Source organism: Schistosoma haematobium, chromosome ZW, assembly GCF_000699445.3.
Source record: "Schistosoma haematobium chromosome ZW, whole genome shotgun sequence".
Lineage (NCBI taxonomy): Eukaryota > Metazoa > Platyhelminthes > Trematoda > Strigeidida > Schistosomatidae > Schistosoma > Schistosoma haematobium.
In genome coordinates, this window is record NC_067195.1 from 11971751 (window position 1) to 11999655 (window position 27905).

The 27905-nt window shown below is 40.0% G+C and overlaps 1 protein-coding gene across 2 annotated transcripts in view; it reads left to right on the forward strand.

Moving 5' to 3' along the window:
- The window catches only part of MS3_00002789 (uncharacterized protein), a 28016-nt gene extending 13988 nt beyond the window's left edge, over positions 1-14028 (forward strand). Inside the window, exons 6-9 of one of the 2 annotated variants that reach the window (XM_051210412.1) lie at positions 417-604; positions 4403-4642; positions 9183-9265; positions 13101-14028. In XM_051210412.1, the coding sequence (XP_051070403.1) occupies positions 417-604; positions 4403-4642; positions 9183-9265; positions 13101-13110 (521 nt within the window). In that variant the 3' untranslated portion in view covers positions 13111-14028. Of the gene's footprint in view, positions 1-416; positions 8734-9182; positions 9266-13100 lie in introns of those variants that run through there. The other variant, XM_051210413.1, reaches the window with a different exon arrangement.
- The last annotated feature ends 13877 nt before the right edge of the window (positions 14029-27905 follow it).

Consider the following 27905-nt stretch of genomic DNA (forward strand, 5'->3'; position numbering starts at 1 on the left):
AAATTACCGTGTTTTCGTAAAATATGAAAATCATACATTAAATACATTATTTGCACATCTTTCAGTTATCCTTTACATGCTTCATAATTCTGTTGTTATTACAGTCTATCTGTTTACATTCCTGTTCCCTACAATTCAATCTTCTGCTACCAGACATTGCACTTCTGATTGGTGTTACATACTACTTATATCTGTCGACAAAAGTAGCATACACTACAATATTACCTTCCTTTTTAAATTTATGTAAAATTTGTGGCTAAAACCCGAGTAAATGAAAATCCTACTTTTTCAGTGAATCACATTGGATTTCAAAAAGTTCATGTATACTTAAATCTTATACTTTTCCCCTTCTTTATTTAAAATTCGATATTTGTTTATTGTTATATTTCTTCGTTTGATTTTTCTTTATTTTTTAGACACATTAAACGAAGAACAATTACGATTATCCGTATTAACTGCTGTGGTTGATCAAGTTCGTCGTGTACAAAAAGAATTAATCTATCAACATCAAGATGATTTACAAGCAATACGTCAAACTCAAACTGGCCTATTTAGTGGTGGTCAAAAAATTCAAGAAATGATTAATAAAATGCAACAAGAAAAAGTAAATCAGTGAATAATTTTAAATAACGAAAATAACTCAAGTAAACGAACAGATGTATTCATCATTGGAAATCTGGCATATATTTGCACCTATATTAGCACAGTGAAGTGAAATAAGACAAAATACTAGAATTGTAATAGAAGTAGTAGTAATAACAGTTGTAATACGGAAGATTAGGTATGGGCGATCTGGATAGATACTGCCGAGGAGTCACATACCAGGACGAAAGGACTGTTCAGTGATTCCTGGTTTTCAATAGTTTTCCAACTAACATTGATTGGTTCAGGATCTCATTGATAAACAATGTGATTCGATAAGAATAACTCGTGAATCAAAAAGGAAACAGCAATTTTAAAACCCAAAATCTAAAGGAAGATAAAAAGTGAATCCATTCTCAATATTACGACCGATTCAAAGTCATGTCATTCAATATCACTCGGACCTGCAACCAGATTGCCCGAGCCTATCAATACTTCTCAGTTTAGTTGTCAGTAACCTTATTTTGTTGAAAGAGTAAAAACAGTTTAGCGAAAAGACGTTTCTTTTCAACGATATCATCCATTGAAGCCGTACAATCGTGTTTATAGGGATATAACAGATAGATAAGTCGATAGAAGAATAAAAAGAAATTACATCAAAAAATGCTCTCCGATTTCAAGTCTCGAAAAAGTTGCGTAACGATCTAGAAGTCAATGAATAATAATAAGATGAAAATAATTTACAGGTTAAAAGTGAAGGAGATCACTGTCTATTTGACATGTGCAAAGAAAACATGAGGGATGATACAACAACAATCAAATAATAACTTATAAAAAAATTATAAGAGCAGTTACTGCTGATTGCTAATTATTGAAAGAAGACAGACTAGAAGAGATGTTAGGGACTTATAAAACAATGATTAACTAGACATGTCGCAACACGATTGTACAGCTTCAGTAAATGGTATCAGTGAATAGTTGAGTGGATAACACAATAGCATTTGAAAAGAATGTTAATGTTTTGAGGTCCCGGAGCGAACATCAACTCTAGGATGCAGGTACATTCAGCTGACGAGTCCCAATTAGGATGGAACGCGCGTCCTGAATTCCACTGCTAGCCACCATCCGTCTTTGTTTTATAATGCTTGTGACTTAGTGGCAATATCGAAACAGTGCATAGGATATATATAAAGAGACTGATCAATTGCAGTCTTAAAAATCAATGGGAAGATCTAAACAACCAATACATATGAAGTAATATTTTATTTAAATGAAGTTTCTATTCTTCCCTTCATGAATTGATCAAAATCAAACACGTAAATCATTAGATGGCAGTTCAATGTACTCTAAAGTTTAAGCGCTCATCGCTTTTCCTGAAGGTCTCAGATTCAATCTTCTGTGGAGTAGGTCGTGGGTGCACAGTCCTGAAAAGTCCTAAGCCGGGACGAAGTGGCTGTCCAGTACTTCTTGTTTTTAAATGGTTGTTTAACTATGGTCAGTGCATGCTGTCAGACATAAAATTCCCTTGATATCTACCGATCAAAACTTTATGCATTCGTTTTGAAATTCCTCAAACCATACATTGAAACTCATCAAATCATAATTCACAACATCTTTGTTGTTATATTTGTGCGAATCTCGATAATGAAATTAAGGAACACAGGTATATGGTCATTTTGCACAATGCACATTCTTAACAAATCCAATCATATATTTTCATGAAAGAAGGCTAGTTAGCTGGTGATAATTGTATGGAAATATAAGAAAAAGAGCAGCATGTAATAAGATGAATATTCATAAATTTCTACACCATCCTTATTGGTAGTTTCATTCTAAAATTAGAACAATTTCGATATAATAGACAAAGAACTAAACAGTTGAGTCTTAATTCATTGGAGGGTAAGCGATCCACAAAATAGAAGTCTTTCAATCGGCTATGGTTTTTAGCCACGTTTATTTTCCTAGTAATAGTTTGCGTATAAGTATGACAGTTCTATTCGATATTTATTTATTTATTTGAACACATGAATATTGGTACAAGAGAGCGCCAATATATATGCGCCACACAAAACAATGAGAATTCGAAGAGAAAAGAAAAAAAAGGTAAGGAGCGTAAAAAAAAGAGAACAATAACGAAGAGATTGGTGTAAAGTAGTGTGGTAGTAATGAGAGAACGGAAAGGTACAGTCGGAAGAAATCTTTCAGGCAAGGGAGACACAACCACTTTTTATGCAGAAAGTAAAAGAAGGTCACAGCAGGATCGCCACTGGCTTCTATTCTGAGCCATATCTGATAACGTCTCTAGCCACTGTGTAGCACCATCTCTCGGACCCCAACCAGGGAGCCGAAGACCAACAGAAGTCAGCCCTTTGCAGCTTTCTTTCATACCACGACACCATGTCATACACTGATCACCTCTACGCTTTTTACAACCAGTCCCAACATCGGCAAATAATGTACAACGAGGAATTCTCTGGGACGACATTCGTAGAACATGTCCAAGCCATCGAAGTCGGTGTTTCAAGATGGCGACACCAATTGAATTATCATCTCTGTGCCCGAACACACGATGCCGAACCTCTGCACTACTAACATGGTGTTGCCACTGGATGTCAGCAATCCTTCGGAGACAACGATGATCGAACACAGAGAGTCGTCCAACATCCTCAACTCGGAGAGGCCAGGTTTCACAAGCATAGAGCAAAACTGCTCTCACCGACGCGTTGTAGATCCGACCTTTTACAGCCAGACTAACATCACGAAGGCGCCAAAGGTGGCCCAAATTGGCATAAGCCGCTCTGGCTTTCACTATACGTGGATTGATCTCATTACTCATGCCACCACCAGCACTTATGCAGCTACCCAGATACACGAACCTCTCGACTACTTCTATCTGCTCACCATCCAGCGTGAGTACAGGATTACAATCCTGCCAGTCTTGTAGAAGTACTTTGCAATTCGAAGGTGCAAAGCACATACCATACCTACGGACACTGATTGCCAACTGATTCGATAAAAAAACGCTTACTCTATCTGTTAGTGGTCTTGTTTCTGGCATAAACTCATTTGGAGTTTCAAGTCAATCATCCAGTCTTGTGAGAGCAGCCATCATCTCGGACACGTATCATTACATATCATGTATTGATTAGTATTTTATCTATTCATTTTAACAATTAATTACCTCGTTCATTCATCAGAAATTCATAATCGTAACAAATTTTATTTTGGACTTATAAAAGAAACTTGAGTTTTGAATGTCTAGGACTTCGTACAAACCTAAAAATACACTTCTAAAAGTTTGTATACGAAAATTATGACTAACTGAGAAGTGCGTGAAGTATGCAGTCTTTAAAGATCATATTAATGGTCGCAAAGAAGATATAATTCATAAACCTTGAATTTAACAACGATAGTGGTTATACTACACTTAGAAACTGGTAACTTTAGCTTAAAAGATATTTCATGTAGTAAATCACTTTATAACCTTTTAAAACCACCGTCTTATATGCCTTCAGAATGAAGGATAAATTGTCACAACTGATCATTTCAGTGTGTATATACAAGTATCACATGCTCTTGTGCAGCTTAGGTACATAGGTCATTAGTTCAGATCTGTGTGATGTATAACAGAATACAGCAATGACAACACAGCTTATTTGTGTTCTCTTATCTATAACATATATAGTTGGCATAGGACATTCAGTCTGTAATTCTTTTTTTGACATCGCATTTGCTAAGGATCCAGTTAAACTCCCAAAACTTATTCTCCATTTTACTCATTTATATTTTTTCTTATTTTTCCAATTGTACACATTATCAGGATCGAGTTTGTACAGAAATGGAATCAGTCAAGAGGAAGATTAAAGATTTAGAAGAGACTTCAGAGAAACTACGCAAATCTGACTCGAATTTCATAATTGATGAAGTATTCGATACGACTGCTCCATTATATCGTCAATTAGTTGTTTCATTCGCTGAAGAACAAGCTATAGAAGATGCAATTTATTATTTGGGCGAAGCAGTGGGTAAAAATGTGTTCGATGTGGAAGTTTATTTAAAAGTAAGTTGTCAACTGTTTTTTAGAAATGGTATTCTTCAACTTGCTTCACCCGTTGTTGCGCAGGCAAGATGTTCGTCTCCCAAACAAAGGATGAGTTCATTACTCAGCAATTCGCCCCGTCCTACTTTATGGGTGGGAAACATGGCCATTAAGAATAGAGAATATTCGTAGGTCACTAGTATTTGATCATAGACATCTTCGAAGCATTTCTCGTGTATTTTGGGGTCATGGAGTAAGCAACGCCTCGGTTAGGAACAGAATATTAAGTAAGGATGACAAATCCATTGATAGGGTAGCAATTATCTATCAACTGAGGTGGTTGGGACATGTGTTACGCATACCCAACCATTGCCTATTTTGGCGGGCGATGTTGTCTGATGTAGGAGTAGGCTGAAAGAAAGAAAAACATGGCAGCAGTTCACAATTGGAATGATCCATGTTAACAGGTGTAAACCACCCTATTGGTATCCGCGTGATTATCGTAACGAATGGTTAGAGACTTTGAATGACTATTTCGTCTCTTTGTGCTAACAGGTTATCAACTTGAACCGATGTACATACGCACTAGGTTTTATGTTGTGACTGTTTGACACATCACTCAATCACATATTCTGAGATAACAGATAAATAAATCGCAACTTATATTTTCAATATGCTGATAAAATATAAGATTCAATAAAAAAAATGATTGTCTTATTCATGATGGAACGTAATTTATCTTACCAAGTAGTTATTTTTGTACCCGTTTGTTAGTAGCCACAGGCATGGGGGCCAGTGAAATACTGTCAAGCTCCCTAAACTGTGGTAGATATGTAAGTGACGTTTGAGCCGGCAAATTACTTTTTCAAAGTTTAATACTTTAATCGTCAAGCCACCCCTTCACGCTTTGTTCAATACTATATTTTTGGAGACAGTGGGAAATCTTCAGTACAAATTATAGGTTATTACAATAAACCTCTCTTACGTTACATTTTTATAACACTAATTCACAGCCTGTTAGTTCCAAACGTAAAAGTTTTGAATCATTTTTTCTCCCACGTTCACACTATATATATCCTGTGCGGATTGCGTCAACACATCGATTATAACACAAGTTTTTGTAGAATACATGTATTTTAATACAACTGAGTGACTATCTGAATTCGATAGCCAAGTGGATAGCGCATTGGTATTTGAAGCGACATGTTACTGGGTTCGAGTCCTGGAGTGGATACCAACTCTCGAATGCAGACTTATCCAGCTGACGAGTCCTGAACGGGGCGAAACTCACTTCCTGCGTTCCACTGCTAGCCACACTCTATTCATACATATTCTCAATCTTTAGCCTTCCTCATTACCATCTCTCGCTACATTATTTCCATTTCTTTTTCTGTTCATCTTGTTAACTTGGTCTCTTCGTGCTAATATGGTATGGCAACTCGAGCCAACCCACATTTGTGGAAAGCTCTTCATAAATTGTGACTGTCCACTTTTTACATCACTTTGGTCTATCAATCAAGCTTTCTTTCAAAACGGGTGACTAACCGTTCATTCTTCTTCTTCTCCTCCTCTTCCTTCCTCTCCTTCTTCTTCTTGCTTTTTGCTTATTATTATTATTGGTTGTAGTAGCAATAGTCCGTAAGCAAATAACCAATATCACTGGTATTATACCATAATCCATAGTATTGATCAAACTTTACCGATCATTATAAGCGAAAATGGATAGTGGCTAGCAGTTGAATCCAGGACGCGCGTTTCGTCCTATTTGGGACTCGTCAGCTAGATGTACCTGCATCTCAGAGAGTTGATGTTCACTCTGGGACTCGAACCCAGTACCGTTCGCTTCAAACATCCCAGAGTGAACATCAACTCTGAGATACAGGTGTATTCAGCAGACGAGTCCCAAATAGGACGAAACACACCTCCTGGATTCCTCTGCTAATCACTATACATCATTGCTTATAATGTTTGTGAATTAAGGCAATACTCACAGAATGCATATATGCCAATAAGAGACTGATCAATTACAGTCCTAAACATCAATGGGAAGATTAAAGTAAACAACACCAAGTGACTTGATCGATCATGTTTGTAGTTTATTTAGTCATTCATGTCATCATTATCTTCACATCAGTTGTTGACCTCAATATCATTAGCTTACAATATCATTTTTATGCATACACGCCATTGTTAGTATGCCACAAAAAAATTTATTGTAATGCGCCAAATTAACATTTCTTTATATAATACTGTTCTATATTCAAACACCTTTCAATTAAATTGAGTCGTACAAATGATTACTTTATATTTGCTGAGAATTATAAGGAAGATTAAATATCAACTCTTGCGACTGCTAACTGACATTACTTTCCTGATCAAAGTTAAGTTCAGTACAGATAATGCAATACAAGTATTAATTAATAGTTTCACTTATTGTCATAAAAGCTAATATGCACTAACAAACTTTTCAACTACACTGTTTTACGATTAAGAACTCCTGGTAAGTCCTTCCCAATGAATCGGAGAGTAGATGTGATGTTAAATGATCTTGTTTCAGATTATAATATATGTATCAACTGCGATAAACTGATTACTTACTTAAATACATAAACATCGGTACAACGAGGCACCAAATATATATACACCACACTTCGTCATTTGATTTGTGTGAGGGCTGGAACACTATCTGCGCTCCCAAACTGAAGCAGGTGGTTTCCTTAGGGGGCCATACCCGGAGACTTCGACCTGGAGGTTTGGTCAACGTCACCAGACGCAGTCCGATGACCAACAGTCGGTTCATACGCCATTTGTTCTCTAAGGATCCTGGAGCCCATGTGCACCATTGTTTTGGAACCAGTGTTTTCCAATCCCCTAGGTGGATCCTCCATAACCACCAACCCAATTAAAGCGCCGGACATTTGCTTTCCGTACTTTCAGTTTCATAAACAACACACGCGCTGCGAGAAGGTAGTTAGTAGAACTTCCTTGTCAGTGATTGTATACGCGGGGCCATGTGAAAGCATTTCGCGAGGGATGTCGGACTCTCCACCCTCGACTGTATCAGGTTATTTGGGGGCGATGATTGCCAAGTAATTCTTGACATGAATACCGTAGATTCATTTCGGGTTCACCTTAGATATGGATAACGTTTGGGCACTAGTGTGGTAATCACCACTCTTTCAGAGTACAGGTATATTTTTTAGTGTTCAAACAAGTGTATGAACGTGTAATTAATGCATCTGTAGTTCGCAGCTGACGAGAAACCTCGAAATAATATGAATTCATACTATTCTGCATCAATGTTTGTTCTTGCTCTATTTAAGTTCGCTTTCTGTTGGTTTTCCTCGTGTTATAGTGTGATCAACTCCAAGACAACTATGACATTACTTCCATTTTAGTTTGATAGGTATTCTTTGAGCCTGCATGCTTTTCAATGGTTGAATCAACTCAATGACCAATAGCCATGTAATTGTTAAGGAAATTTAGATCTGATTCGCGCAAAATGAAATTCTTCTATACAGTCTAAAGGGCCATGGGTTCAATTCTCGAATCCGGGGTCGTGGAGTACTTTACATTCTTGATTCATTTAAGTTCATAATTAATTGTCATCTAAGTAATTGAACTGCTTTTGTAATGCAATATTTCTTTCTCTACTTGTCAAAATATCCATATATAATTTTAAACTTGACAGTCAGCATAACATTACAACTTAGAAAGAAAAAAGGAATGACGATAAATGGAAGAGATCCCCTCCAATCGATACATATTGTTTAGGTATCAGTAATTCTATTATATATAATACATACAAATTGTTGAATCAATATCTTTTTGTATAGCGGGGGGGGCTATGGAGATCGACAAGTTTTATACTCTTACATCGTGAACTAATTTTTGTTTGAGAACTTTCACTGTTCCAACCGATCATCGTATAAGTTCTGATTATTATTACTATTATTGTTATTGTTGTCAGTAGTTGCAGTAGTATACAAAACACACGTAATCTCTATTACTTTAAAGCGTATATTTATATATCTGTAGGCAATGTGATCCAAGCTTTTTTCAATCGCTGTAATCTTTACAAATATAATTTTAGTATCAGAAGGGGTTTTGTGGATATTATGTTAATTTTAATAGTTGAGATCATGGGTCAATTGAAGCTAGACCACATTGAAAAACCTGGAAGCACTGGGCGGCCGTTTCGTTCTACTGCTGAGGAGTCCCACAGTAGAACGAAACGGCCGCCCAGTGCTTCCAGGTTTTTCAATGTGGTCTAGCTTCAATTGACCCATGATCTCAACTATTAAAATATAATTTTCCTAATTTTATGAATTAACTTGGCTCCTAACCATTATGAAACTATTTTAATTATAACACTTATTGTTTCACTGGGCTTTCTGTTTACTAAGAATTAAGCAGCTGGACACGTCATTAGGTCATCATTTGGTATTTGAAATGTAAAGACTATTTTAATTTTACTACTGTATTGTCATTGTACACGCAATCTAATTCAACATTTTGATTTTAAACTACTTTCGTATGCTGCTTATTTCTTTTATTTCAGAAAGTACGCGAATTGTCTCGTCGACAGTTCATGTTGCGAGCTACTGTTCAAAAATGTCGTGAGAAAGCAGGTCTACCACTTCTGTAATAATCACATTCATTTCTATATTGTTTACTGATTATATAAAATATTCCTGTTGTGATAAATCTGGCATGCATATATATATATATATATATATATATATATATATATATATATATATCGTTGCATCACCTATATTCTCTTTTGCCACACAACGGAAATCTACTAACAATAATTAACCATATGGATAAGTGAATCCATACATAGATCTTTTCAGATTCTTTTAAATAAAAATATTCAATCAAATCCTTCTTCGTAGCTTCGTTTCCTCCTACTTCCTGTCGTTGCTGTTGTTGCTATTGTCGTTGTTTTCACTGTTATTGGTGTTTACTTCATTCTCTTTACATACACGCGCGTGCGCTCTTGTGCACATCCATGGGCGATTATATTCTACAATTTATTTTATTCAGACAAGTAACTTCTCACCAGAATATCTTTGTTATCATTAACTATCGTTCACACTATTTCCCTCCAATGTTCTTCTGTTTCTCCTTCTACTATTCTACCTGTTGACTTTATTCACGTTTGTTCCGTTCTAATGAAAAATAATCCAGATTATTATTCAATAATTTCACGCTTGGAACCAAACCACTACATTAGCTGCAGTAAATTATACATTTATGTAACTTGGGTTTGTTTAAAACTGGACGAAAATTGGATTGTACAAACGTACACATTCATTCATACACATTATTAGATATACTTGAAAAAAGTGTACATTTTTAACTTTCGGGTAATTAATTGATTACAATTTTATTTGTTTTCTAGTGTTGTTTATTTGCGAAAGGAAATAAATTCCGCATCGTATTTTCTTTACTAGAATAAGTTTATTCACGGACTTGTTTTTTTTTTTAGAAATTTCATGTACGTTGAGCTGATTAGTTAATCTATAAAGAATTCATTGTCTCTTTAGACAGCATTATTAGGATATACTTTAAATTCAAAGTGGGCTGTTAGAATTTCTTCAACATTGTTTGGTTAACCCGAGACTTTCCTAGTTGTTGTTTGAATTTCTATTTTGCTTATTTCCACTACTGACTTGATCTCCAAAACTGAAGTTTATTATTATTATAGGTTAACGGAACAAATTGTTAGTGAATTGTGCAGGAATTCTAAAAACTCACTTTTATGAGAATATGCTTATGTTCTTACCTAGAAAGACTACAAAAATTATTCAGAATAATCGTAAATTTGTGTATAATATCACTTAGCGTAGTCATATTTTCTTGAATAGTTTGTGGCAATTGAATCCATAATACGTGTATCGTACTATTCAAGATCGGTCAGCTACATCCCCATTGTAGATGTTTACATTGAGACTTGAACTCAGTATCTATCATATTATAAGTGTCAATGAACAATTATTCACTTTTCTGTTAAGTTACGATAGTAATGAAACGCGTTTTTACGTTTCTACTCCAAAATGTTACTTAAAAAAGATATAACAAACCTGTCATTGTACGTAGTTTTGAGACATACTCTCAAGAAGTTCACTATGTCCGCATAAAATTATCAAATTTAGTTGCAAATGTCAACCCTGAGAAATTACCGAATCTTTAAGAAAAATGATGAATCCTAAAGTAGATTTGATGTTTCTAATTATTATTTCACTGTATTGCTGAACAATTATTTAAATTTCTGTTCAGTCATTTCTTTTGAAAATAACTGTATTTATTCTCTTCCTCCATTTCACTCAGTGATTCACATTAAAATATCATCCACATTTGTTACTAGGGCGATTTTATTATTTGTAATGTGGAATTTTTAGGGGTTGTTTAACGAATGGATATCCCTTTCGTACTAAATATCATTTTGATGTTGTGGTCACGCTTGCTTAATATGATGACCTATTTGAGGTACATGTGTTGGAAAACTTGATTTTCTGGGTCACCACGCCAGGCAAGTAGATTGAAGAGCGACAGAACTAATTTGGTGATTCTATATCTGACTCCAGTTAGATCAGATGAATGATTGTTATTGAAATATACATATCGTCAATCTTCCTATATTATTATCGACTCAACTTGCGTTAGTGAATAACGGAATTAAGTAAGTCAAACACGAGGATAAACTTTGAATGCGCATATTTCATGCAACCGCTGGTCTGAACAGACAATCGATCGGAGGAGCGAAGAGAAGAGAGTGAAGCGCAGCGACCCGTGATGGAGAAGTCATGTTAGCCAACTCGATTTAACCAAGAGTCAATCGATATTTATAGTCAGACATAAATTGGTCACAAACGTGTGATGAGTAAGATAAGAAATGTACACATATACGTTTACATAAAAATAGTCAAGGTTGATAAGCGAATAAATAACAAAGTCAAAATGTGACTCAAGATGAATGAGAAAATTGGCCTGTGTGGAAGCTAGAATAAGCTATGTGGGCTTGACATAACAGCCGACACTACACTAAAAACAAAAAAGTCATCATTTTGAGAGCTAAGTTATACTCCTGACTATACAGAGTTGCAGTAATGTTTTTCCTTTAACTGACCAATCAATATCTAGTTCGAAACTGCCTTCTCACAACAGGAAGAGTGGATTAGGAAAGTTCAGGGACATCACACATTGAATTCACTTGGTGTTGTTTTACATGTGTCTTCCCATTGTTATTTAGGACTGCAATTGATCAGTCTCATGTTGGCATATGTGCATCCTATACGGATCGGCTCGTTATAGCCTCAAGTCACAACATTACACTTTGCCCTGTAGATCCCTTTTGTCAGGGGTAAGGTCATAAAAGTATGGACCCGACACATCAGTTACTCACGAAAACTCCGTTTGTGATTGATCTCGAGCAGTTTTTTCTTAAGGACTGTGTCTATGCTTCCGACCTAATTTCTAGGTCCTCCTATAAGAGGTATTCTTCCACTTTGTTAGCAACCTGTAAGTGACAGTCACTCCCATACCTTTGATAGAACTTGAAATCACCTTTATCACTAATAAATACAATACTTATTGATAAATTATATTCCGTGTCTTAGTAATGGATGCTCACCAGACTAGATTATTGACCCAAACTCCCTGATGAACTGATACCAAAAATAAAATCACTAACCGGATGAGTAAGTTTTTTACTTAATAAAATGACATGTTAATACATAAATTATCCACAGAAAAATAAACATGGTTAAATGTCATCTGTGACTGGAAAGTGTCTGCACTGTAGATCACTTAATTTCCAATAAATTAAGACCTTACGTTTAGGTTTGACGCTTCGTCGTCGTATCAATGTAAAACAAATAATCACTGTTGAAGCCTAGTAGGCAATCGCTTGAGATTCTACCTCACTTAACCTGTCTGTTATCAGTAAGTGTGAATGAGTCTAACTTATAATATTAAGTAAGATGTTATGACATAATAGGTTATCATCAATTCCTGAATGTACGACGCCCTATAAATTGGCTTTGTCACAGTTATTCCTTTAGTAATCAAAAGTTTGCATTGATTTTCTTGAATCTTGCTCAAGAAATTAAAGCTTGCTATAGGATTAATCTAACTGTTTTACGTGATTTAATCAAATAAATTGTCAGCCGGAATAAATATTTTTATGATCGATCAATTGTTAGAAATATGAATAGATTGATTTGTATTGAATATGTTATGACTTTCTATCACGTTTGTATACTTAATTTAAGCAAACATATCTTTTAGATGTAGATATTAATAGCAAAATGCAATAGTTTCGAAAGGTTTATTGATAAAATGAGAATATTTGTATTCAATATTAGATTTTATCTACTGTACTCTAGTTGTAAGCATATTAATGAGTGTTATACATTTATTATCTCCAGCTTTTCACTAATCAATTTCTTTTTTTTTTGAATATTCTTAGAATATACTGACATCGTCATGTTGAATAAAGACACTACAAAATCACGGAGTCCTATTAACAACCAGCTAGTACCTAAGAATGTTTGGTCCGCGTTCCATACCTGCCAAAAATTGAGTAGCGTACTATAACTAGGTTATAAAAAGACCGTTTGTAGACTACTGTTCAGTGTTTATATGTGTAGTTACTTCAATCCTGATAATGTCTGGTCACTAACGGCTTCTATACAGAGGGTTTGTTTGGGATTTGCGAACTTACATAACATTTGGTACCTGAAAGATATCTAACTGTTCATCAAAGGCTGCACATAATTCGCAGATATCTAGTGTTTGATATTCCTCAACAGAGATGCTTTTAGATTGGAGGTGTTTGACCACAGACTTCTCGTCATTCTTAGTGTATAATGGAAGTACCACTTATATAATTTATAACAAATTCAAAGGTATATACACATGGATTGGCCGCATACTCAGTTTAAAGCCGCGTCTTTAGTGTGAGAGCTAGTGGTACTACTCGATTGTCTTAATAGGTGGGGTAGAGGTCCAACCTACAACCTAGTAGTTGAAATCCAAATGTTGTAACCAAGTTCGCTTCAGTGTTAATGAGTGACTGGAGTAATCACTTGACTATAATTACTCCCGTGATTTTTGTTGTTAAAGTCAAATAATGAGTGCCTATAAATAAGTTTGACTTTTAAGAATTATTGTTCTTGAACTAATGCAACTTCTCAAGCTGTTTATGTTGTGTTATTTGTGGTTCGGAAAGTCCTGTACAGTTGCAGATGAAGCTTTCATCAATATAGTTGATGTTGGTCGGCTGAAATGTCCGAGAGTATTGTCCAACCAGAAGGTTGGCGGCGTCACCGTCGTTATTGGTCGGCCATTATGAACTAGCAGTCGGGAAACTCCAGTTTTGGCCTGTCGATGAGAGGCTGCATGACGGAATAAGCTTTTTGGATTGGAGACAAATTTATCGATAAGTTTTATCTGGTACTGAAGCATGTCCTCTCTTATTGCCTTTGTGCATATGTTCCTTATATGTTTGTATTGCCCGTATGCGCCGTTGTTATCAGTTCGTCTGTATTCCGCCCAACAGTGCCTTTTTCGGCCTAGCAAACGAAGAGTACAGTTCTTGATGACTGTATGTTGCTTGTAGATTTTGGGGACCGTTTGAGGAACAGACAGCTTTGTAGCGCATAAGATCGTGTGCAGTAGTTAATTCTAATGAACATCCACATCATGTTGAGGGTGAATTCCCAAATCCACCTGTTGTAGATTGTCCTGTAAAGCCGACACATTCAACCGTTTGAAATCCCAGCGCCTGTTGTTGGTGGGATGTCTTAGCTTACACAGTCTAAGCGCGACGGCATCGAGTCGCGGTTGACTATGTTCACCACTAGAGGAACCATGTGGAGAGGTGGAGCCCAGGGATTGTGAGAAGGACGAATAATACCAGTAGCTGGTAAATTGTCAAACGTTTAGCGAAGGCCAATTCGTCCAGTACCAGTCGGCGAGGTTCTTCTGTGACTGGGGGTCCGCAGGTGACTATGTGGTCTATCACACGATTGGTCACCAATGGGATCTCTATAGGTTTAGTTAATTGAGGAAATTCCTCGAATAAAGCGTGGAATATATCGTCACGCGAATAAAATACACCTAAGAATCAGTACGCGTTTGTTTGAGCTTTAAAGCTCATGAATTTACTGTTCGACGAATTGTCGATTAGCTACACCCTACATGAATCGACTAGCAATTCATAGTGTTGCAGGAAATCGATACCGAATATGGTTGGGGGAACATCGGCAATGATGAGCGTCCACAGATACTGTCGTCGGTTGCCCAGGTTGACCGCGAGTTGTGTACCATAGATAGGAATGACAGCCATTCGCAGCGCGTAGTCGAAGCATCGTAGCTTGAGACTTACTGTTACCAATAGGTACAACAGAAACTTAGACACTTGTGTCTACTAGGTATCTAGCGTTAAAAGAAGCGACCAACCTTATGTGAGGGGCCGGCGAGTACGGCCGCATTTACTCGGCATGAAATTTTCCCGTCACTACCAAAAACCTTTTCGATACAAAATATATATTATAAGTTCACCTGACATACTACTTTGAGTGTGTCGTTTTCAAGGAAACCATATCAAATCCAACATTTCATAGTCCTAATAATCATTGCCATATAGTCAGGAAGTTACCAGTTTACCTACAGCAACCTCTGTACTATAAGCCGTCGCACTCCCAACTACAGTTCCGCAAATCATGTCTCAACTTTTAAAACCCTTTTGGCCGTTCGTTTCTTTTCAAGTGTTATATTCTTCACCAACTTACTTATTGACCTAGCTTATTCATGCACTGTATTATATCTTCTATGCCATTTGAACTTAACAACTATTTGAAGTGCCCTTAACATTTTACACTAAACCTATCATGATCCTTAGTGCCATGCGTATTTAGGTTTATAAATAGCTCTATCGCATCAGTAAGATAACAAAGTCACTGCATTATGACAATATGGTACTACACTGACATAATGACTAAACCATCACGTAGTAGTTAGTCAAACAAGCATTCAAAGTAAAATCCAGGGCCTGTTACTAAAATCAACACTAATCAGACGAATATTTCTGGACCGCAATTCGGAATATCTGGCAGCTCCAAGTCGTTAATTCTACAAACTCCTGAGATTTTCGAACCATTCTAAGACCTTATCAGTCCAATTGGAGGTTTAGCGACACAATCATCCATACGAATCTTTAGTATAAGTAGTCGAGCGAATCTCCTACAAACTGAAAATATCACTGTTGAATTTACCACAAACAACTGCCACTAAACGCACGTCCTCAGTGAACCTACATCTGTCTGCGAATCTATTCCGTTGATGCTTCGAGGCATTTGAAGACGTATCTACTGAGATGATCAGAAATAATTGAATTATACGAACTTATAGTCTCCGAAATAACTCAACTAATGCAAAATGTAAATATGTGAACACAAACGAACGTAGTGTATTGGGAATTCAAAATCAGGCTAACATCAGGTACAAAGGAATCATTAGTTCATGCAAACATCACAGATTAACTTGCTAAGTTTCTGTGATCAGTTGAACGTCTTATCATTTGGTTTATTGTATCTCTGTCAGGCTGTGTATTAGATACACACAATGTATGATCTAGAATATGCTCATTAATAATAGAGTTAACAACTAAAATTGGAACGGACGAACCTGGGTACAAGAACTGTATATGATCGGGTTTACAACTCACAACTACGATTTTACGGACTGGTTTTAAACTTATATGCGGCAAACGGAAAACCGATCGCCACAGATTTTAAACAATACGTGTATCTTAACATGGTTTCACGCAAACCGATCCATTTTATTTTCGTTTTCGCAGACAGTTTCATGCCAGTTATTGAAATAGACCTGCTACAACATCATAATTAGCTCATCAACATGAGTAAACGGAAGCACTAATTTATCTATTTGTGTAATGTTTTTTCTAATTGTAGTTTATCCCTTATCACAGGGTAGTGGTAAATAAATCCCCGAAATAAATAGCTCTGTAAGTTTTCGACATTGGATGCTAACCACACTAGTTTGCTCGTTTTTACGATTCTGTATATCATCACCTTATTTTAATTTTTTATACATTGTGATATTTTTGTCCGTGTTTTTGGATATATATTTTTTTTCACTCGTTCGTCCTCGTACTTCATATTTCACTATGACTGGACAGACACCCAAAGTACTTAAGCTAAAGACTATGTCCCCACTTTCGTTTCAACTGATGCCCTTCTGGCCAGACAACATCAAAGCCTGGTTTTGCTACGCAGAAGCCGACTTCTCCGAGCACGGCGTGATCGACACACATGCATAACTCTTCGCAGTGGTCAAGGCACTACCGCGCGAATTCAACAGGTACGTAACACTTAGTATGTTTACTAGTGACGTTTCGGAACCCGACGAAATACTGAAACGATCTATCCTTAAACACCGAGACCTAACCGATAGACAAAGGTTAGACCAACACCTTATTAATATTGACCTGCAACACGGTTCTACGACGGACATGTTGCAACGGATGAGAGAGGTTATAGGCTAAAGAACTTTCGATGATGGCCTATTTAAACAACTTTTCTTGTCGAAACTTCCTCAAAAGGTGCAAGCTATGCTTGTCTCGTTCCACAACAACGCCTAAGACGAGCTGGCTGCATCTGCCGACGGCATCTTATAAATCACTAAATCTTCTAATGCCGAGGTTTTTTCAGTCAAAGAAAAGACTCAAACGACCCAGAATGGCATAACAGATTTATGTCATACACTTACAAGTTATCTTAAATTTCGTAACCACTGTAAACGGTCACACACCCCTCGAAGAAGCACTGCACGTTAGCGATTTGTCTCCAGACCACGAAAGACTGATGACCCCGACTGGTGCTGGTATCATAACCAGTGAGGAAAGTCCTCCAGAAATTGCAGAGAACCCTGCAATTTTCCAAACTCAAAATCGACCAACACGAAAAACAAGTCAGGAAACTTCCAAGCCGGCATGCGTTAGCGGCAACCGTAGCCGGCGAACATAGCCGTCTGTTATACGTCACAGATGTGACAACGAGAGTTCGCTACCTCGTCGACACTGGCGCAGACGTTAGCGTTCTCCCAGCAAATTATAATGACCGGCTTCACGAATCGGCTTTAAACTTACAGGTGGCAAACGGAAAACCTATCGCTACGTATGGCAAAAGGCATGTTTATCTTAACGTCGGTTTACGCAAACCCATACACTGGATCTTCGTTGTTTCAGATGTTTCTATGCCGATCGTTGATATAGACCTTCTACAACACCATAATCTACTCATCGGTACGTGCAAACGGAGGCTAGTAGACGGAAATACTAATATATCTGTTTGCGTAACTCCTTTTTCTGGTTGCAGATTATCATCAGTCACAGTTAAGCACACTATAGACACATTTTATCGACCACTACTCGAGAAGTATTCTGGGATATACCAAACGCAACCGAAATTACCATGTGTAACCAGCAACGTTACACATCACATCACGACTACAGGACCACCCGTATTCTCTAAAGCACAATGACTAGCCTCCGAAAAGCTTAGGTTGGCGGAAAACGAGTTTGACCACATGATAGACCGTCAAACAGCCCATGGGCACCTCCGTTGCACATGGTCCCTAAAAAAGGCAGCAACGATTGGCGTCCAACTGGTGACTATCGGCGATTGAATGCGAAAACCATTCCCAATCGTTGCTCGTTGCCTCAAATTCACGACTTGACAGCTACCTTGAAAGGTAAAACTGTCTTTTCGAAAATGGACTTGGTTAAAGCGTATAACCAAATCCCTATGGCTACTGACGATATTCCGAAAACAGCTATCATAACTCCCTTCGGACTCTATGATTTTTTGCGAATGCCTTTCGGTCTAAGAAACGCTGCCCAAAATTTTCAAAGGTCCATAGACGAAGTTTTTCGAGGTCTCAACTTCGTACATGCGTATGCTCATGACTGTCTAATAGCAAGTCCGGACAGATCTTGTTTTCGACCGGCTACAAAAACATGACATTACTGTAAGCATTCAGAAATGCCAAATCGGGACTGGCTCATAAGACTTCCTAGGACACACTATAGATGCGCAAGTCGTTCAACCCCTTAGAACCAAAGTGGCGGCCACACTGGATTACCCAAAACCGACCACAACCACGCAACTGCTCATGTTTACCGACTTAGTAATTTTCTATAGACGGTTCATACGAAACTGTGAGTCATTTATGAAACTTCTAGCCGACCAACTTCATGGAAATGCGAAATCCATCAATTTGGACGATACCGCGAGATAAGCATTCTCCACAATTAGGGAACTTATCTTAAAAGCAACCATACTTGCACACCAGAATACGCAAGCATTGCACCCAAGTATCGCAGTGGATACATCCAACTCGACAGTCGGAGGAAGCTTACAACAATTGGTTAACCACACTTAGCAACCTTTGGCATTCTTCTCAAGACACTGAATCGAGGGATAGCACTTTTAGTAGGGAACTAATACCTCTCTATTAGGTCGGCTTCAGACAAGTACTCCCTCGAGAGTCTCGATAACCGGACTTTATTTTGCAGTTTACTTCGGACACACAATACATTTCTGGAGCAAACAGCGTAGTTGCAGACGCCTTATCTCGCATAACTTCCTTGAACAGTTTCCAAAGAATCGACCTTCTTAAACTCGCCCAGCTTCAGAAAGAAGACACTGATCTTCAGCACGAGTTATCGGCCACAACCCGCAAGTTACGTATCAAACAGATGGGAACAGGTAAGGAAACTTTACTTTGTGGCACATCTACAGGTAGGGATCGTCCAATCGTGCCAAAACGTTATCGACGCAACGTCTTCAATACATTGCACAAACTTTCTCATTCAGATGTTCGTGCAACCATCAAGCTTATAGCAGAACGATTTTGCTGGCCTGGTATGAATAAAGACTTTAGAGAGCGCGCACGCTCCTGTGTAAATTGCCAAAAATCCAAGGTTACCAGACACAACAAGTGTCCCTTGGGCTCATTCAAAACTCCGGACGCTCGTTCCGACCATGTCCATCTGGATTTGGTAGGACCTTTACCAGACTCAAATGAATACTTTTATCTTTTAACCTAGGCAGACCGTTGCACCCGATGGCCAGGAGCAGAACCTACCAAGGACATTACTACTGAGACAGTGGTCTGTGCCCTCGTCAAACGATGGGTAGCAAAATTTGTCTTCCTTTCAACTATCAATATAGACCGTAGACGCCAGTTCGAATCTGAACTTTTCCGTTGTCTGACCGCACGTTTAGGGATCACACGATTCCAAACGAACCCCTACCACCCACAAGCAAACGGGTTGGTAGAATGCTTTCACCAAAAGCTAAAAGTTTCCCTACCAGCTTCACACTGGACCGACGCCCTTTCACTCCTCTTACTAGGTATTTGCAATCCAGTGAAAGCTGACATTGGATACACTGAGGTTAAACTCGTTTATGGAACGGCACTTCGACCTCCAGGAGAATTCGTGGATCCTCCATCCTCCTCAATGAACATGGATCTAACTACTACACGAACAGGCTTACAAACGCATTGCGTTCAGTTAAACCTGTTTCCACTCGACCGCAATCAACTGATGTTTTCGTTCAACCTGACTTATGATATAGTACACACGTCTTCGTAGTCGCGACTCACTTCGACGACCTCTCGAGACAACATACAAAAGACCAGTCACAATTCTTCAACGTGAATCTAAGCACGACATCACCGACAAGAACGGAACTAACGACAGCATCAGACGCTTTCATAAGTCTTGAATTTGAGTCCCCTAACTGATTTCTTGGCTCGCCGTTGGGTACGTCTTTATGCTTTTGGAGTGAGGGAGGAAATACCATACTTCTGTACTATAAATGGGGACGAATGAAACCGTTGAAGATTATGTGGAGAGTTCTTCGGTCAAACTGATCAAAAATGCGCATCAACGTACCAGTGCAAGGTTTGTTCGAAAGGCATTTTTGTCACAGCTGGCGTAAAACTTTAAATCATAGGGTGTTGTTGAATGGAAAATATGTTTTTAGGCATAAATCGATGAGTTCTAGTATACTTTGAATTTGAAGCTTTGTGTGCTAAGTACACAAACGAAAGGGACACCAATGGGATTACCCGTATCAGGACTGGTCGCAGAAGCAGTGATGCAAAGACTAGAAGCCGCGATATTACCAGGGATCAGGCCTAAAATTTGGATTCGCTATGTCGACGACAAATTCGTCATCGTCAAAAAGAATGAGCTGGAAAACACTTACAAGCTGATCAACAACGTCTTCGATGACATCAAGTTCACAATGGAACAGGAGTCTAACAACAAACTACCATTTTTGGATATGATAATCACTAGAACTGACACAGGAAAACTGGAAACTCAAGTGTATAGGAAAGTGACCCATACAGATCAAATTCTCAACTACAGTAGCAACAAACTAAGAGCCCACAAAATCAACTGAGTTCACACTTTGTTCAAAAGAGCGAGGACACACTGCAGCACACTGGCAGCACGAAAAAATGAAGAGAAATACCTGAAGGATGTATTTCGAAAGAACGGCTACCCAATCAACTTCGTCAAAAAATACCAACCGCACGCAGCATGAGAACCTAAGTCAAGCACAGAAATCAACAAAAGGTTAGTCCTATCATACATAAATGGTATATCACAAACCGCGACGAGATTGCTGAAAACCTTTGGGATAGGTGTGGCACACAAACCGACAAAATCACTACAATCAATCCTATGCAAACCAAAGGATGAAATAACAAAGGAAAACAAATCAAACATCATCTACAAAATAAATTGTGCCAACTGCGAAAAACACTACATTGGACAAAGCGGATGCCTCCTCCACCTTCGCCTACATGAGCACCAATTAGCAGTCAAACGCCGTGATACTTCCTCACTTATGTCAATACACGTGGACAACTGCGGACACTCATTCGATTGGAAAAATGTGGAAATATTGGACAGAGGAAATTCCAAAAACACCAGAGAATTTTTAGAAGCCTGGCACTCAGATCAATCAGCAATCAACAAACACATTGAGATCGATCCAATTTATCAACCAATCAGGAAAATTATGCACAAATAAGGGAACGAAAATCAAACCAATGAGAGACACAATCAAAACAAAGAAGTAAACAGTGACAAATTTAAGGTAAATAAGAACTATCAACGTCAAGGTGCACAGAACAACGCATATGGAGAAATTCGAACACTTCACTTCTATCTGAAGTTCGTGCTGATGATATCGTTCAGAAGAACGATGAAAGCTCCACGACCAAACCATCCAGCCCAGAGAATAAAACTCCATCAGAATCACCCACCTGAGCTACAAATCTTCACCATCGCGAAAAGTTATGTCAGACGATACCCGTTGTGGAAGATCGTTTATACATATCAATAAAGGAAGACTACCTGTAACTGAACGCTGGGGGTCCAACTGAGACATGCCATAACCTATAAGAAGTGTATGTATGTGTGATGACTCTTCTGACATATGAATATGTATAATAGCGTATCCAACGGCGAGTCATGAATTCAGTTGTAGGACCCAAATTCACGCCTTATGTAGAGCGCCTATAAGCGCTAATTGTTTTAATCATTATGGCACAGACGTCTTAGATGTGACCGTCTAATGACTCACAGTAACCTTAACACTTCTAGAGACCGCCTTAAACACCTACTTGGTTTACTTCCAACACAAACCTAAGGGGTTGTAGTGGCATTGTGCCCTAACCACACAATCCTCAGAGCTGAAAACGAGACACTTGGGTGAATACATTTCCAACATTTAGAGCGAAGAATAACCTAACGATGGAGAAGGCGGAAACAACGAATGGAATGAGTCCGAATCCATCGGATGGTATGGCTCTGCCTTACAGGCGTGGTCATTATTGAGTGTTAACATATACCTTTTATTCATACTAAATGTATTGTTCTATCTCTAGCCTAAATGTGTTCTTCATAATGTATTGATGATTGTTACGACGCAATGAGTTGGTGTAGATAATAATGTGACTTTGTGGAGATATGACTCACAAGCCTATTTTGTAAATAGTTTTTCGTATTATTTGTATTTATTTTGTCAATCTTTCACTGTATGTATATTTATCATTAAATGACTGTACCTGATGTTTTAGTGAATGACCTTGGACACACTTTCCGTTGTGTTACTGACATAGCGTGATATACTGCTGCTTGCTAACAAATACATTGCTATACACACGTACCTTGTTCTGCTTTCGCTTGTGATTGAGCTAACTGCATTCTAAATCAAGCATTATCTGCATTTATAGACTGTGAGTCGGAATATATCATACCTAACATTGGTTTACACTACTGGAGAGTCTGTAGTGACTCACGTTTATCACGAGAACACGACTGGTTTAATAAAAACAATTATTATTATAACCAACTGTACCGGTGTGTGTTTTAATGTGCTTTTGTTTAACCGTGCTAATTATAGCCATTTTGTGCTTCCATTACCTTCCATCATTGTTCCGCGGTTTTTGGTACTGTTCGCACGTACTCCTTTCTTCTGCTTTCGCTTGTACCATTCCTTGGCACGATCTCGGTATTCGTTCAATACCACGAGATCGCCAACGAAATAAATCTGGTTACGTTCGATCCTCGCCTTCTGATTTATCTGGCACGTGTTTCTTGGTAGCGGTGTTCACAGTTAATCTCAACTCGACGCCACGCTACAATTGGTGATCCCAAAGTTTGGAACACGCCGCAACCTCGGGTCAAATCTTCCAAAGAAGTCAATTTGGTGAGTCTATTATTTATCTATCCACGTCTGTCGTATATTTTCATATTAATTTTTAATATATAATATACACGACATGACGGATAGCGAGAAGAATACTATTAATGTTATAGACTCAGACGTACAGGCCATTCATTTTCGACCTGTATCATTTATCCCCACGACCCTGAGGTCTGGTTTGCTGCAATAGAGTCTCAGTTCGAGACTCGTCGTATCACGAGCCAAAGGCAAAAATACGCCTACGCTCTCGAATCGTTACCCGGAGACCATTTAGTAGCTGTTCGTGAGGTCGTCCTCAATTCTAACGTGCCTAATGTTTATGACCGCCTCAAGGAGGCAATTCTCCGACATTTCCTCCCATCGAGGGAGGAACGATTGAGGACCCTGTTAGCACGTCACCCCCTGGGTGATGCTAAACCAAGCCATCACCTCACGCGCCTGCAATCTCTTGCAGGACCAACAGCATCTGACTCGGAGATAGTTAAGGAATTATGGCTCGAGTCACTACCAGCCCATATCCAACCTACTGTGACGGCACTGCTCGAGGACTCACCGCTTAACCAGGTAGCCCTCATAGCAGACAAAATTTTGGCGAGGACTAGTAATAGAGACACCTATGTAGTTGCTTCGACGGCACGTCCTAAAGTAGACATGGACGCCGGTCATTCCTCAGCTCATGGTGACAGGGCCGGGTGTATTCACACACGTCTTAGTTTTCGAGACCGTTGTAACGTACCCCAACCCTACGTCCCCGAGCTCGCTCAAGTTCTCGCAAACCCGTCACCACTCGCCCAAAAAGGGCATCTTCCAGGCCACGCCGAAAGGCGGCTACGGAAGCGAGTGACAGTTGGTGCTGGTTCCATAGGTCCTTCGGGTCTGGCGCCCGCCGTTGTCGAGCACCATGCTCATACAAGGCGGGAAACGCCAGCGCCGGCGAGTAAAAGCGGCCGTACTCGCCGGCCCTTCTCCCCAGGTTGGTCGCCTATTCTATGTGCACGATTATCGCACAAACGCTAGGTTCCTAGTAGACACTGGGGCCCAAGTTTCTGTCGTACCACGAGGTAGCAGCAAGTCACAAGCCACAGTGCTTCGACTACGCGCTGCGAATGGCTCAGTCATTCCTACCTACGGTACACGACAACTCGCGGTCAACCTGGGCAACCGACGACGGTATCTGTGGACGTTCATCATTGCTGATGTTCCCACAGCCATACTAGGTATCGATTTTCTACAGCACTATGAATTGCTTGTCGATTCACGTAGGCTGCAGCTAATCGATATTTCGTCGAACAGCAAATTCATGGGCTGTAAAGCCCATATGAACGCGTACCGAATCCTCGGCACTTTTTACTCGCGTGACGATAAATTCCACGCTTTATTCGAGAAATTCGCCGTACTCACTAAACCACTCGAGGAGCTTCCATCGGTGACCAATCGTGTGGTACACCACATAGTCACCCGCGGACCGCCAGTCACGGCACGACCTCGCCGACTGGCACCGGACAAATTAGCTTTTGCTAAGCGTGAGTTTGACAATTTACTAGCTACTGGTATTATTCGTCCTTCTCACAGTCCATGGGCCTCTCCTCTACACATGGTGCGCAAAAAGATGGGGTTAGTTGGAGACCATGCGGCGACTACCGAGCTCTAAACGTAGTTACGCGCTTTGATAGCTACCCCATCCCCCACATACACGACATCACGGCATCGCTCAAGGGCACGACTATCTTTTCTAAGATCGATCTGGTACGAGCATATCATCAGATCCCAGTCGCTCTTGAAGATATCGAAAAGACCGCTTTCACGACTCCTTTCGGTTTGTTTGAGTTCCTATGAATGCCATTTGGATTACGGAATGCTGCTCAAACTTTTCAAAGGTTTATCGATAGCATTGTACGAGACCTCGATTTTGTTCACGTCTATATTGATGACCTGCTAATCGCATCATCAAACGTAGATGAACATTATCAACATCTTACGCTATTATTCCAACGCCTTTCGGATAACGGAATAGTAGTTAACCCAGACAAATGCGAGTTAGGTAAACGAGAAATAATATTTCTGGGTCATGTTATCAAGCAAGAGGGTATTCTACCTTGTGAGGACAAAGTGCAAGCAATAAAGGAGTACAACGTGCCGTCCTCACTCAAGGAACTGAAGGCTTTTCTCGGTTTGGTTAACTTCTACCGTCGTTTCATCCCACACGCGGCAGAACGGTTACGACCACTAACCGACTTACTACGCGGCAACCCACGCAGATTGGAAATGAACGATTCTGCACGTACTGCATTCACTGAAATCAAAACGGCTCTTGCGCAAGCCACTCTTCTCGCCCATCCCGATCCATCAGCCACGCTTAGTATAGCGGTTGATGCATCCGATGTTGCTATAGGAGCAGTCATGCAACAAAACATCTCCGGTAGTTGGCAACCTCTCGAGTTTTTCTCACGACGCCTTACTGCCACGGAGACGAGATATAGCGCTTTTGGTCGCGAGCTGCTAGCAGCCTACTGCGCCATCAAACATTTTCGGCACGCAGTAGAAGGACGTCAATTCATTTTATTCACCGACCATAAGCCCTTAACGTATGCTTTGCATACCAAGTCTGACCGCTACTCACCACGAGAGTGCAGACATTTGGACTATATCTCCCAGTTCACGACAGACCTTCGTCACATCCAAGGCAAGTCGAACTGTGTGGCGATGCTCTATCACGAATCCAAATGAATGCAGTTCCCCTGCCGGTGCTCGATCTTCCTGCTATGGCCGCTGCCCAAGCAAACGATCCCAGCTGTACAGAAGCACCACACTCTACGTCCCTTCAGTACCAGGAAGTACCTCTAGCCACGACTTCTGGCACCATTCTATGTGATACTTCTACCGGTCTTCCTCGACCCATCGTACCCTCTGCTTATCGCCGTCTCGTATTCGATGCCCTGCATGGATTATCTCACCCAGGTATCGCAGCTACATTACGCCTCATCGCTGCACGATACGTCTGGCCGTCCATGAATAAAGATGTTCGTATGTGGGCTAAGCAATGCTTACAATATCAACGATCAAAGTGCACAGGCACGTAGCCGCCCCCTCGGTACATTCGCTACGCCTGATGCTCGCTTCGATCATGTTCACTTGGACATTGTAGGACCACTGCCACCATCGCACGGGTATGATCACATACTCACGTGCATCGACCGCTTCACCAGATGGCCCGAAGCTATACCCATCACGTCTATCACGGCGGAGACAGTTGCTCACCGCTTCGTAGAACGATGGATAGCTCTATATGGTTGTCCCTCGACCGTCACGACTGACCGAGGACAACAATTTGAGTCCGCACTATTCTCCTCACTTACTCGGCTGCTTGGTACGGAACGAATACGCACTACCGCCTACCATCCAGCTTCAAACGGTTTAGTTGAAAGGTTTCACCGGCAACTTAAAAGTGCTCTTCGAGCACACGAAAACGACGACTGGTACGAAACCTTACCGCTCGTTCTTTTAGGTATCAGAACGAGTTTAAAGGCAGATATCCAATGTTCCGCCGCTGAACTTGTATACGGCACGACATTGCGTCTGCCCGGGGAATTCTTCACACCACGGAGCAGACCTAATTTCGCTAAATCAGACTACGTCCAACGACTGTCTGCATTTATGCGAACGCTGCCTCCGGTGTCAACTCGAATACAACATCGACAGGTCGCTCTCCTCGAGAGTTATCTACCTGTTCACATGTTTTTGTACGGGTAGATTCGGTACGCAAACCTTTGCGACAACCTTACGAAGGCCCTTTTCACGTGATCGCTCGTCACGAAAAGACCTTCAAGGTTGATCGACACGGCCGCGTCGAGATCGTCAGCATTGATCGTCTCAAACCAGCACACGTCGATGACAGTGCCCTATCTGACAACCTGAGATTCAATGCTAGACCTAGCAAACCTAGCGGGATCCTTAAATCTCCTTCAGGTCCCACGCTAGATACATCTGAGACCTCATTCTCACGTCCCAGTCAACAGCACGCGTCATCCGCACCGTCTACGGACGAGACGACAGTCTCACGTCCAGATCAGCGGACCACGCCGCCCTTAACTTCGGATGAGATTGCAGGCTCACACGACGCGAACGAGACTGCCGTCTCACGTTCCGGTCGCCGAGTACGGTTACCCGTACGCTTCCGCGAATAGTCGCACAGTCAACAACCGATACGGTGTAGGATTATTCCTATACTACACGTATGCTACACTCTTCTTTTTTTTGATTTTCTTTTTGTTTTCTGAGCCCACGCCTTCGACCATCTCCGCTTGGTTCCGTCGACTTCAGTCAACTTTGGCGAAAGCTGGCCTGATCACCCATGCTCTTGTCAACGCACTCAGTCGATAGATTGGTTTCGAATGCTTGGCACACGCTTGGTCTCGAACTTGGTCGTTACGGTCGCTTCTGGTCTTTTGGCTCAACGT